Source organism: Amblyomma maculatum, chromosome 1 (assembly GCF_055883805.1).
Source record: "Amblyomma maculatum isolate TAMU_Amacu chromosome 1, ASM5588380v1, whole genome shotgun sequence".
NCBI classification, from domain to species: domain Eukaryota; kingdom Metazoa; phylum Arthropoda; class Arachnida; order Ixodida; family Ixodidae; genus Amblyomma; species Amblyomma maculatum.
In genome coordinates, this window is record NC_139344.1 from 381693291 (window position 1) to 381706012 (window position 12722).

General features: G+C 54.0%; 1 protein-coding gene across 1 annotated transcript in view; it reads left to right on the top strand.

The window, feature by feature from the left end:
- Positions 1-6925, top strand: part of LOC146208373 (uncharacterized) — a 157557-nt gene extending 150632 nt beyond the window's left edge. Inside the window, exons 5-6 of the mRNA XM_084578452.1 lie at positions 3825-3912; positions 6417-6925. Of these exons, the coding sequence (XP_084434578.1) occupies positions 3825-3912; positions 6417-6518 (190 nt within the window). The 3' untranslated portion in view covers positions 6519-6925. The remainder of the gene's footprint in view (positions 1-3824; positions 3913-6416) is intronic.
- Positions 6926-12722: the final 5797 nt, after the last annotated feature.

A 12722-nucleotide genomic window follows, 5' to 3' on the forward strand; every position in this document is an offset into this window, starting at 1 on the left:
GATTTCTACAATATCCTTTGTTTTCCCAAGCCTCTGAAGTAGGTTGCGGACGTGTGAGACTACATTTGAGTCTTCATCGCTGCCTTCCCAAGACTCTCGCAGCATGCGCAGCGAAGTTCTCAAGCTTCGGCCATACACAAGCTCCGCTGGGCTAAACCCTGTGGTCTCGTGGAGAGCAGATCGCAAGACGAACATAGCGGTGGGTGTGCAGGCCTCCCAATCACATTTGCGCTCAAAACACAGGGCTCTCAATATTCGCTTGAGTACCGAGTAGATTTGTTCCACTGGGTTAGATTGCGGGGGATGGATCGAACTGCGCACCACCTTGATTCAGCAGTTGTCTGAAAAGGTGGAAGTTATGCAGCTGGTGAATATACGCTGTCGTTGTCGCACTGAATCTCGGAAGAGAACCCTATGCGTGCGAAAATTGAGAGCAGAGCGTCCACGACCTGGGGAGAATTTAACTCCTTAAGTGGTACCGCCTCTGAGAACCTGGTCGCGACACGCAGGGCAGTCAGAACATACCGCAACCGTTCGTTGATCCTGGCAGAGGACCTACAATATCGATTACCAGTCGCCGAAATGGTTCTGTTATGACTGGCACCAAGTTCATTGGCGCCTTCCATTTGTCAGTGGATTTGCCCACTCTCTGGCAGGTGTCGCAAGAGCGCAGGAATTGTTCAACATCTCTCCAACAATACGGCCAATAAAACTCCTGAGCAATTCTAGCTTTGGTCTTTTTCAAGCCAAGATACCCTCCCCATTCATTTTCATGCGCGAGTTCCAGTAACTGCCCGCGATACTTCCGAGGAATCAAAAGCTGCTCATATTTGAGACCCACGCTTATTCGTGTAGCTGCGGTACAATAAGTCTGATCTCTCATAAAATTCAACTCCGTTTTTCTTCACACCCAGTTTGACGCTCTTCATTAAATTGGCGATCGAGCAGTCTTCCTGCTGCTCGAGAATGAGACTTTCCTTCTAAACTGCTGCCAGCGCTTCCCAGCCGGCGGATTATAGGAGCGAGAGTAGAGCCCGCATCGACTGGCGGCGCCGCGTATACAGCGCAGGGATCATTCTCAGCCACGTCTAAACACGGCTCGCTCACACGCTCTGCCTTCCCTGCCGTGCCGTCTCACCACTCAAATTACCCTGCTCGTCCAGTGTGCCGCAGCGCGTTTGGCTCGCCAACGCAAGATCAAATTGCTTCGACAGATTGCGCGCTTTGGATCTTGTGAGGGCCATGTACGCCAAGTCGGCAAAGAATGATTTGCCCTGATCCTTTAACTGCTCCGAGCTGTTTGAGAATAGGTAGGGAAATTGCTCCGGGATGGCGGCAGACACAGCGGCTTCTGTGCTTAGTTTACCTAATTCTCCTTTAATGGTAACCATCGCAATCGATAGAAAGACGCTCTGCTCCTCGGCCACTTGCTGCATTCAAGCGCATTCTCCCGTAGACTCACTCGGGGATACCAAAGACTAGTGGACAACGTCCATAGTTGCTGCCGAGTCCCGAAGTGCTCTGAATTGTTTTTTCGTTTACCTTACTCTCCTGTATATATTGGCTCCAACAGTCGCCGGTTTTTGTCTGTTTCCCGAAGGCTGTGCCGAAACGTACGTCGGACGCGCCCGCTCAATGGTCTTACAGGTACGTCCGACGGACCCGGTGCGTTTTTCTTCGGGATACGCAGGACGGATCCGGGAAATATTTTTGACAGGTACGGCGGACGGACCCGGTCGGTAGGGTTCATGTTTACCGTCCGACGGATCCTATGCATTTTTCTCCGGGATACGCAAGGTAGATGGATGGGGATGGACCTTTTGGACTTGGGATACGTCGGAAAAGCCGGATGTGTAGATTGTAGTGCTGTAGTGGTTACTTGATAGCGATAGCCAAATGTAGCCAAATCGAAGTTGATACAAGGTGTGCGAGGTCCAAGTAGTCCAAGCACTATATACATGCACGATGGGTCCAAGCATACGTGAAGTGTGAAATTACGAAGAACGCTACAGTCACAAGAATAGTGCCTAGAATGAGTGATAGACTACGCATGATGATAGATGATGATGATAGCGTGTCAATTTACAATCGCCGATGTTCCGAGTGCGTGCCAGTGTTTATTAGGTGCAGTGGTAAGCCCAAAAACGTGGCGTAAAGAGATTCACACGCGCTGTGCAACAGTCAGACGACAATAAGTCATTGGCAATTTTTTATCAGACTGCACTACAGAGCTCAAAACTCGGAAAATGTGGTGTTTCTACAAAGTACACGCCGATTGTTTACATTGGTGTGTTTTGAAGCTTCGAAAAAAAAAAACATTAAATGGCACAACTTTAACCTGGCCTTGCACAAAGTTGTTGCGAATGCACATGATACAATTTTTGCACGTTGGAGTAGAAAGAAAAATAAGCGCCCAGCCCACACTGCGAGATACGCAATACTACAGGTGAAATGGTTCAGGCTTCTGGGAAATATTAGCTGCCTGGCACAGCATCTTCCTAAATGTTCAGACTTTGTACTATTTCTGCAGGCACATATATCGTCGGATCGAATCCCTAGGACTAACTAGCTTCCAACTTGAGTTGCAGATTGTTGCTAAATTAGAAGCGAAATCGTATGACACCACACTAAACGCAACACAACGAACTGTTACATCATATATATTTTACGAAATTACGCTATGTATTTCTTGTAACTTACTGGTTACACTTCTGTGCATACCAATCGTGAACCAAGTAAGGCTTTCGCCTTCAAGATGGGAGTGAAAGGGGGGCTTGGTGGCTGGGCCTACGCAATTATTGATAATGACAGGTGTCATCGTCACATTGAAGGATGGCGTGTAATAAACGCAGCTGAAACCTCGACGGCGCTTCGACTACGCCACGCTGCCAGAACGTATAAATCCCTGAAATACTTGTCGCCTTATAGCATGAGGTCCGAATATCACCGGTTGGTGTGCCGCAAACCGAAAAACATTAAATAAATTTGAATGAGTTCTGAACTATGCGCGATCGTGAATAAACAATCGAATATATAAAGAATAAACTGTCATAAGGATTTATATTAAAAACAAAAAAATAAGAACTGAAGTATCGCGTCTTCTGTAAGAGCTCTGACTGCAAAAAGTGAACAGCAGTGATCGTCTAGCATCAGAAGATGGTTCCCTGTCAGTCAACAAGCAAACATCAGTTCCATTTCAGAACGGTTATTTTTTTTATCATGTGCTGGTATTAAATGTTGCTTTAATACATAGATATAAAGCGCCAAAGCAGTATCTCCATCAAAGGTACCGTTTTCGCCAAAAGTAACCAGGCTGCATGTTTTGCTTCTCGCCTGTATTGTAAAGCCAACATAGATACACAGAGGATCCGAACTCTTTAGTGAGGACAGGAGATCGCATTTACTTTGCACCGATTCACAGCTTCAGAAGTTGTATGAATGATCTGCTACCCGACTGAGAAGTGGAGCACGCAGCATCGTTACTTTTGGCAAAGACGTTATAAGGAGCGGATTGGTTAACTAAACGGCTGATATCTCCTGACCGGTATCTCTTATAAATATTTAAATTCGTTGCGAATAGTGAATTCCATCGAATGAAGCAATTTTACTGTAGGAAAATAAACCACGCGTTCATTGGCTTCGGCCGGAGGCTGGTAAGGTGAATATAGTGGCAGTTATTGCAGTAAGGCAAAGCACCCTTCTAGGAGAATAGAAAGACGGCACACTTCTTTGCAGTCGGATATCACGACACCGTCGTACACTGACTAAAAGGGAGAAAGAGTTGCACGTCTGTGATACATACATCGTTGTCATGCTCTTTGCAGCGGGTCAATGATTGCCGGGACCAATCAGGATGGCGCGCACTGCATAAACCTACGCCTTGTGGTGCCACCGGGATTGGCGGAATGTGAGGTAAGTGTGGTTTCCGTTCTCTTTAAGTGGCGTGTTCATTAAATAAAAAAAAAACAATTGAAAACTACGCCCGCTCCTCCTGTACGCAGAGTACATAGCAGCAACGGGCATCCGCCCTTTGGATACCCGGGGGACAGCGAGAAGAGATAATGTGCACAAAGGCACACTACCTCGCCTTGTCCACCACACACGGCGGCCGAGCGTACAGCCGGGTCTCAAATGACCCGGAGCGACTCTGGTCAGAATTCCAGTCCCCGCATCGCAGCGATCACTGGCATAAGCGCTGCAGGCGCTGGGATTCGAACCAGGGTCTTCGCGAGTGCGCGCTCAGCACTTTACCCACTCGGCTACCGTGCAGCACGGCGTGTGTACGCCGCCTGCGAATACTAGTGTATGATGTATGCAGAGGATAAAGAAGCGGAGCATGCGCAATGCACGCCGGCTCACTGCTGCATTGACGGGCTGTGGCAATGCATGTGGGGATATGAAATGCAGCTATGATAACGACGAACGGCACGTGTCTCTCGCGATATAGCTTGCGCACCCACTGCAGGCGTGTTTGTTTTCCGTTCTTCGGTAGTGGAGTACACATGCGTAACGTGAAGGCGTCTATGTCTCACTTTGTGCTCGCTGCTGCAAACGCGCTAAAGCGGAACAGAGTACATCAAACACTAATTCCTGTGTTACTTTCAGCTGGGCGCTGCCGTACAATAACGTTTTCAACCATTGGCTCGACTTCATTTGATCTTTCAGGACGGGTTTACATCCCTGCTGGGGCCATCGCTGCTAAATATAATTGTTTTAGAATAAGTGAAAACTTTATGGAGCCTATATTACAGTAATAGATTTTCGTTTATAGCGTTCTTAGGAAACCTATCGTTCAAAAATACTAGTCTTTAGAACGGATATGTGGTCATAAGACTGCCACGGCACACAACAGCGGACTTCCTTTCGAAAACTTCGTACGTTTTTACGCAAACTCTAGCACGTATAAAGTAACATTGACATGTCTTCGTCCAGTGTGTCACTGCGACGGTATGAAACCTTCTATTCTTCAGGGTGCATGTACTGCTGCTCTGTACTTACAATCGCAGAGCGCGAATTCATGATTTCCTCACGTTGCTCACGCGCAGCAAAGCTGGAAGTTGTGAGAGTAACCAGTATTCGGAACGATATGGTAATGCGTGTGCGTAAGGAATGGCCATGCAGATCGAAGCTGGAAAGCGTTGTTACGAAGGGAAGTACAGACTTGCAGCATTTTGTTATCAGAACGACAATGGAGATATTCTCTCTAGTCGCTGTTCGAGATGAATTCTAAGTTTAATTTATACCTGCGTGATTACGATATCAGTAGCAATTTCAATCAATGCTGAGATGGGCGAATGAGGTTACGAAGTGAACGGAGATACTGTGCACAAAACGTAAGTAATTCGAGGTACATAAAATGCCCTAGTAACTGGCCAGACTTTCCACCGTATATGGGATAGGTGTTACAGTGCGCATGGCGAAGTCGATAGTAATGGTGAACAAGAGGCAGGTGTGTGATCTCACTGCTGCCAATCCTGAGGCTGTACGCCACTGCATCGCACACGCTCTGGGCTGATGACACGCATAGCTGTAATAAAGAGGCGTTTATTGAATTCTGTCTATACTGCTCTGCCCTGGAATCATTACCGCCGTAAAGGAAGTGTCCATAGAGGCAATATGTACCATTCTTCTAGGCGTTCTCGCTCCCCGAGTGCAATTTTACGTTTCCACTCCTTTCTTGGCGGCATTACAGGCATTACGGTATGTCAAATAATTTCAGCAAGAATTCTGCTACGGGCAGAAAATAAAAGTACAGTTGCTAATGGCTCCCTGGAATGACTTCGCTGGAGTGCATTCGTGAAGACAGAAATAATGTATTTCCACATCCCACTATTCACCATAACAGAGAAGAGCTTTCGTAGCCTCTGCAATAAACCGCTCGTTCGATTTTGGACGGTGCTTGTGTAGACTGCAAGGAGAGAAAGGAAGCGGCATGCTTCGGCGTAACCGAAGAACGAAACAACAAAGATGGTGTGTTGTGTCCTACGCTTGCGTGTTTTAGCTAGCATTCGGAATTCCGTATCGGTGAGACGAACTGATATTAAATCGACTTCATATTGAAAAATATGACTGCGTTTAATCTCCACACTCGCACGCGATATTGATAGCACCCATCGTTAGTTGTTCACACCGCATGCCCAGCATGCTCGGTCACCAGTCAGTACACATGCTATGTGAGAACTTCCTTCCCGACATCGCTGTAGAGTAGGAGCAGGCGTTGCCGCACAAAAGATGCAGTTATTGATTCATGCCGACGCGAAATGCGAACATATGCCTCCAATCTCGCAATGGAGAGCTGCCAAACGCTCATTAACACCGCCTAGCAAAATTTTCTGCGTCATTTCGAAATTGAGTTCAGATGACCTTGAACTTACCCCTTCGTCTTGTTCTGTACATCGCTTCAAATTCTCTCGCAGGTAATCGCTCCTGCAGGCTCCATTCGACGATGCTGTTGTCCGAAAGGTGAAGAAGATGTATGCTGTAGTTACACCGAGGATGCCAGTCCTGGTCCGCAATAAAGTGTAGTTGCGAACTTCAAACTGCTGTGTTATAACCTGGAACTTCGTAGTGCATTGCGGTGAAAATCAAATCGACGCGAGTGGCTGAAGTTAGGGGAGAAACGGATCCGCGTAATGCAGGGATCGGCGCATGTTGGGCGCTGTGCCATGTCACACGGTCTGTTCCAATAGCGGGAGTGCTGTGTTCAGCAACCGGCTCCAGATCACACTTCCGGATGTGGAATCCACAAAGGTAAAAACAGTCCGTGCATAAATAAAGACATTCTTGTGCTGAGCACCGCGATCTCCCAACGGCTCCAGTCCTACACCATGAGACCCTCCGTTCTGAAAGCATAGACAGCGGGCTCCATAATTCACTAAATCAGCCGCTGGCGTACACACGGGTGGCGCGCCGTGCCATTTAGCAACAGCTGGAGGCGTAAACGCAGAGAATGCAACCTGCCCGGCAGCGTAACATTCGAGTGACTCCGGCCTCCCAGCATGCGAGGCAGCTATTCGAAATGGACGGACGGCTCCAGCAGGCGCGATTGGCATTAGCCACAGACGTAAACGTAGCGGGTGCACGCTGCTTGGGGGACACTACTGCTCCGGAAATCTACCGCGCACGTAGGGTTAAGTGCAGCGAGGTGCCATGTAGTACCAGTTACAAATTGAACTTAAGGAATGCTGCCTGCCGCGCAGCGCTATGTCCGAGCGGCTCCATCCCTACAGCATGCGAAGGAGTCGCTACAAGCGGATGAACAGGGGCAGCGGGATTACCTCAAACGCGCGCCTTTCGAAACGAACCGGGAAAGTACACGCGAAGGGCGCCCCTGCCGGGAAATTAAATGTAGGAGAGGCCCCAGCCCTCCATCATGCGAGGGAGTCGCTACAGGCGGATAGACACGCGCCGGGGGGGCGCGATTACTCGAAACGCGCGTGCCTTTAGACACCAACCGGGAAAATACACGCGCAGGGGTGGCGCAGTGGTTACGGCGCTCGACTACTATTCTGAAGGACGTGGGATCGAATCCCGGCCTCCGCGGCCGCTTTTCGATGCAGGCGAAAAGCAAGGCGCCCGTGTGCTGTGCGATGTCCGTGCACGTAAGAGAACACCAGGTGGTCGAAATTTCCGGAGTCCTCCACTACGGCGTCTCTCATAGCCAGAGTCCGTTCTGGACGTTAAACTCCACACACCAAACCAAACGAAGGGCGCCCCTGCCGGGAAATCTAACGTATGAGAGACCCCAGCCCTTTATCATGCCAGGCAGTCCCTACAAGCTGATGGCCACGCGCAGGGGGCGCGACTGGTCGAAACCCGCGCCTCTTCACACCAACCGGGGGAGTAAACGCGAAGGGCGCCCCTTCCGGGAAATTGCTCGGGTGGGAGGCCCCAGCCTTGCATCATGTGACGGTCGCTACAAGCGGATTGACACGCGCAGGGGGCGCGACTACGCGAAACGCCCGCCTCTTCGCACGAACCTGGGGAGAACACGCCAACGGCGCCCCTGCCGGGAAATTAAACGGATGGGAGGCCCCAGCCCTGCACCATGCGAGGGAGCCGCTACGAGCGGATGGACACGCAAAGGGGGCGCGACTAGCCGGAACGCGCGCCCCTTGCGAACATCCGGGAGCGAAGACGCGAAGGGCGCCCCTGCCGGGCGGTTGAACGGATGGAAGGCCCCAGCCCTGCATCATGCGAGGGAGTCGGTACGAGCGGATGGACACGCGCAGGGGGCGCGACTACCCGAAACGCGCGCCCCTTGCCACGATCCGGGAGGGAAGACGGGAAGGGTGCCCCCGCCGGGCGGTGAAACGGATTGGAGGCCCCAGCCCTGAATCATGCGAGAGATTGGTACGAGCGGATGGACACGCGCAGGGGGCGCGACTACCCGAAACGCGCGCCCCTTGCCATGATCCGGGAGGGAAGACGGGAAAGGTGCCCCTGCCCGGCGGTTAAACGCATTGGAGGCCCCAGCCCTGCATCATGCGAGGGAGTCTGTACGATCGGATGGACACGCGCAGGGGGCGCGACTACCCGAAACGCGCGCCCCTTGCCACGATCCGGGAGGGAAGACGGGAAAGGTGCCCCTGCCCGGCGGTTAAACGCATTGGAGGCCCCAGCCCTGCATCATGCGAGGGAGTCTGTACGAGCGGATGGACACGCGCAGGGGGCGCGACTACCCGAAACGCGCGCCCCTTGCCACTATCCGGGAGGGAAGACGCGAAGGGTGCTCCTGTCGGGCGGTTTAACGGATGGGAGGCCGCAGCCCTGCATCACGCGAGGGAGTCGGTAGGAGCGGATGACACGCGCGGAGAGCGCGACTAGCCGGAACGCGCGCCACTTCCCACGACCCGGGAGGGAAGCCGCCAACGGCGCCACTGCCCGGCAGCTGAACGGATGGGAGGCCCCAGCCCTCCACCATGCGCGGGAGTCCGTACGAACGGATGGACACGCGCAGGCGGCGCGACTACCTGAAACGCGCGCCCCTTGCCACGATCCGGGAGCGAAGACGGGAAAGGTGCCCCTGCCGGGCGGTTGAACGGATTGGAGGCCCCAGCCCTGCATCATGCGAGGGAGTCCGTACGAGCGGATGGACACGCGCAGGGGGCGTGACTACCCGAAACGCGCGCCCCTTGCCATGATCGGAGAGGGAGGACGGCAAGGGTGCCGCTGCCGGGCGGTTAAACGCATTGGAGGCCCCAGCCCTGCATCATGCGAGGGAGTCGGTACGAGCGGATGGACACGCGCAGGGGGCGCGACTACCCGAAACGCGCGCCCCTTGCCACGATCCGGGAGGGAAGACGAGAAGGGTGCCCCCGCCGGGCGGTGAAACGGATGGGAGGCCCCAGCCCTGCACCATGCGCGGGAGTCCGTACGAGCGGATGGACACGCGCAGGGGGTGGGACTACCCGAAACGCGCGGAGGGAAGACTGGAAGGGTGCCCCTGCCGGGCGGTTAAGCGGATTGGAGGCCCCAGCCCCTGCATCATGCGAGGGAGTCCGTACAAGCGGATTGACACGCGCAGGGGGCGCGACTACCCGAAACGCGCGCCCCTTGCCACGATCCGGGAGGGAAGACGGGAAAGGTGCTCCTGTCGGGCGGTTTACCGGATGGGAGGCCGCAGCCCTGGATCACGCGAGGGAGTCGGTAGGAGCGGATGACACGCGCGGAGAGCGCGACTAACTGGAACGCGCGCCACTTGCCACGATCCGGGAGGGAAGACGCGAAGGGTGCTCCTGTCGGGCGGTTTAACGGATGGGAGGCCGCAGCCCTGCATCACGCGAGGGAGTCGGTAGGAGCGGATGGACACGCGCAGGCGGCGCGACTACCTGAAACGCGCGCCCCTTGCCACGATCCGGGAGCGAAGACGGGAAAGGTGCCCCTGCCGGGCGGTTAAACGGATTGGAGGCCCCAGCCCTGCATCATGCGAGGGAGTCCGTACGAGCGGATGGACACGCGCAGGGGGCGCGACTACCCGAAACGCGCGCCCCTTGCCATGATCCGAGAGGGAGGACGGGAAGGGTGCCGCTGCCGGGCGGTTAAACGCATTGGAGGCCCCAGCCCTGCATCATGCGAGGGAGTGCGTACGAGCGGATGGACACGCGCAGGGGGCGCGACTACCCAAAACGCGCGCCCCTTGCCACGATCCGGGAGGGAAGACGCGAATGGCGCTCCTGTCGGGCGGTTTAACGGATGGGAGGCCCCAGCCCTGCTTCATGCGAGGGAGTCTGCACGAGCGCATGCACACGCGCAGGGGGCGCGACTAGCTGGAACGCGCGCCCCTTGCCACGATCCGGGAGGGAGGACGCGAAGGGCGCCCCTGCCGGGAAACGTAACAGATGGCAGGCCCCAGCCCCGCTTCATGCGAGAGAGTCGTTACGAGCGGGTGGACACCCGCAGGGAGCGCGACTAGCCGAAACGCGCGCCTCTTGCCACGAACCGGGAGGGAAGAAGCGAAAGGCGCCCCTGCCGGACAGTTCATCGGATGGGAGGCCCTAGCCCTGCATCATGCGAGGGAGTCGCTACGAGCGGATGGACACGCGCAGGGGGCGCGACTAAACCGAAACGCGCGCCTTTTGACACGAACCGGGAGAGCAGATGCGAAGGGCGCCCCTGCCGGGAAAACAAACAGATGAGAAGATACATCAATATATAGAAAGGCAAAGGCGCGGTAACTGTCTCACTTCCTCTCTGCGGACACCTCAACCGCGCCGTAAGGTAAGGGGGAACGTTAGTGTGAAAGCGGAAGGAGATAGAGAGGAGCCGTAGTGGAGGACTACGGGGGAAATTCGACCGCCTGGGGATCTTAACGTGCGCTGACAGCGCACAAAACATCGACTGCTCTTTCTTTGGCCGCCATCGAAACGCAGCCGCCGAGGTCGGATTCGAACCCAGGTACTCCGGCACAGTAGTCGGGCGTCTTACCACTGCACCAGAGGCCCCAGCCATGCATCATGCGAGGGAGTCGCTACGAGCGCATAGACCGGCGCGACTAATCGAAACGCGCGCCTTTTGAAACGAACCGGGAAGGTAGACGCGAAGGGCGCCCCAGCTCTACATCATGCGAGGGAGTCGCTACGAGCGGATAGACAGGCTCAGGAGGCGCGACTGGTCAAAACGCGTGCCTTTTGACACGAACCCGGGACAATAAACGCGAAGGGCGCCCCTGCCGGGAAACCGAATGTATGAGCGGCTCCAGCCCTGCAGCATGCGAGGGAGTCACTAGCGGCTGACGGGCGGCGGCAGTGGGCGCTTTTACTGCAAAATACTCCAAATGCCCGCCTTTCATGGATGACGCAAACAAATTAATTTTTTTGAAGCCGGTGCGGCCGCGCCGCGACCGGACGCAGTAATGTTTACGTGCCTAAGGTGCTTAGCAACGCTGTTAAAGATCCCCAGGTGGTCGAAATTACTCCGTAGCCCTCCACTGCGGCTCCTCTTTCTCTCTTTCCACTTTCACTCCCACCTTCCTCCCTTCCCTTACGGCGCGGTTGCGGTGTCCACAGAAAACAAGTGAGACAGTTACCACGCCTTTCCCTTCCTATAAAATACATCAATCAGTTTTAGCAACGCTGTTGCTAAAACTGTTGCTGGAATGTTCATAGCATCAGCGTCGCCCTAGCTAATGGCCCGACTTACATAACCGTATATTTTGACGACACTTCCGCCACAATTTCTGCAATGCATTGGGAATGGCAAGAGTCTCTGTTACGGTGTTTGTTTGCTCCATAGCGCCCTTTAGCGCGAACCAGTCCAATAGACGCGAAGGGCGCCCCTGTCGAGAAATGTATGTCTGAACGGCTCCAGCCCTGCAGCCCTGCAGCATGCGAGGGAGTCACTACAAGCGGACGGATACGGATGGACACGCGAAACGGATGGACACGCGCAGTGGGAGCGATTACTCGTATCGCGCGCCTTTAGACACCAACCGGATAAGTATACGCAAAGGGCGCCCTGCCGGGGAACATACTGTGTAAGTGGCTCCAGCACCGCAGCATGCGGCGCAGCTGTTCAGAATGAACGGATGGGTACAGCGGGTACCGGTACCTTATTGTGAGTATGAAGTATTTCATAATAACCATGAATATACCTATTGTTTACATACACATAAGGGCAATGCGGGGACCGCCTCCAGCCTAGCCGCTTGAAGTCCGGGTATTGATAGGAATGGAAGCTGCAGGCGCGACACCTCGCTCAGCGGCCGTTCACGTGCAAGAAGGAAGAGTGCCGCAGAAAGGGAGGATAGTTCCGCATTTCAGTCCGCAGCAATACAGTCGCCGATAAGTTTAGTGTATAAGCTTGCATTAGCGATACCGTATAGCCACAAACGTGGGAAGGTAGAAATAGCCGAAATTTGTAATACAAGTGCTGCCATGGTTCTGAGCTCCGGCTCTCTCTGGGAGCTCACTCGCGAGTCCGTTGGCCCAGACATGTCTTCCTCCTCAAGTGGACCTGCGTACTTACGTATACCGGCTTCTGTCACAATATGGAGCAGAACAGTATCGGAAGATCGAGACTTACCTCCTCGGGCGAAGATTCGCTGAAGGAGGTGATCATAGCGGCATGTCTCGGTTGCGTTTCTAACCAATAGGTGCAGCTATTTCGGGATCTGTGGCAGGCGAAATGGTAAGTTCGTGATCGCAGACGAAGTCACTCGTGACAGACACTACACCACACTGCGACCAGTCACTGTTTACGCGGTAGTGCGGTCGCGGATTGTG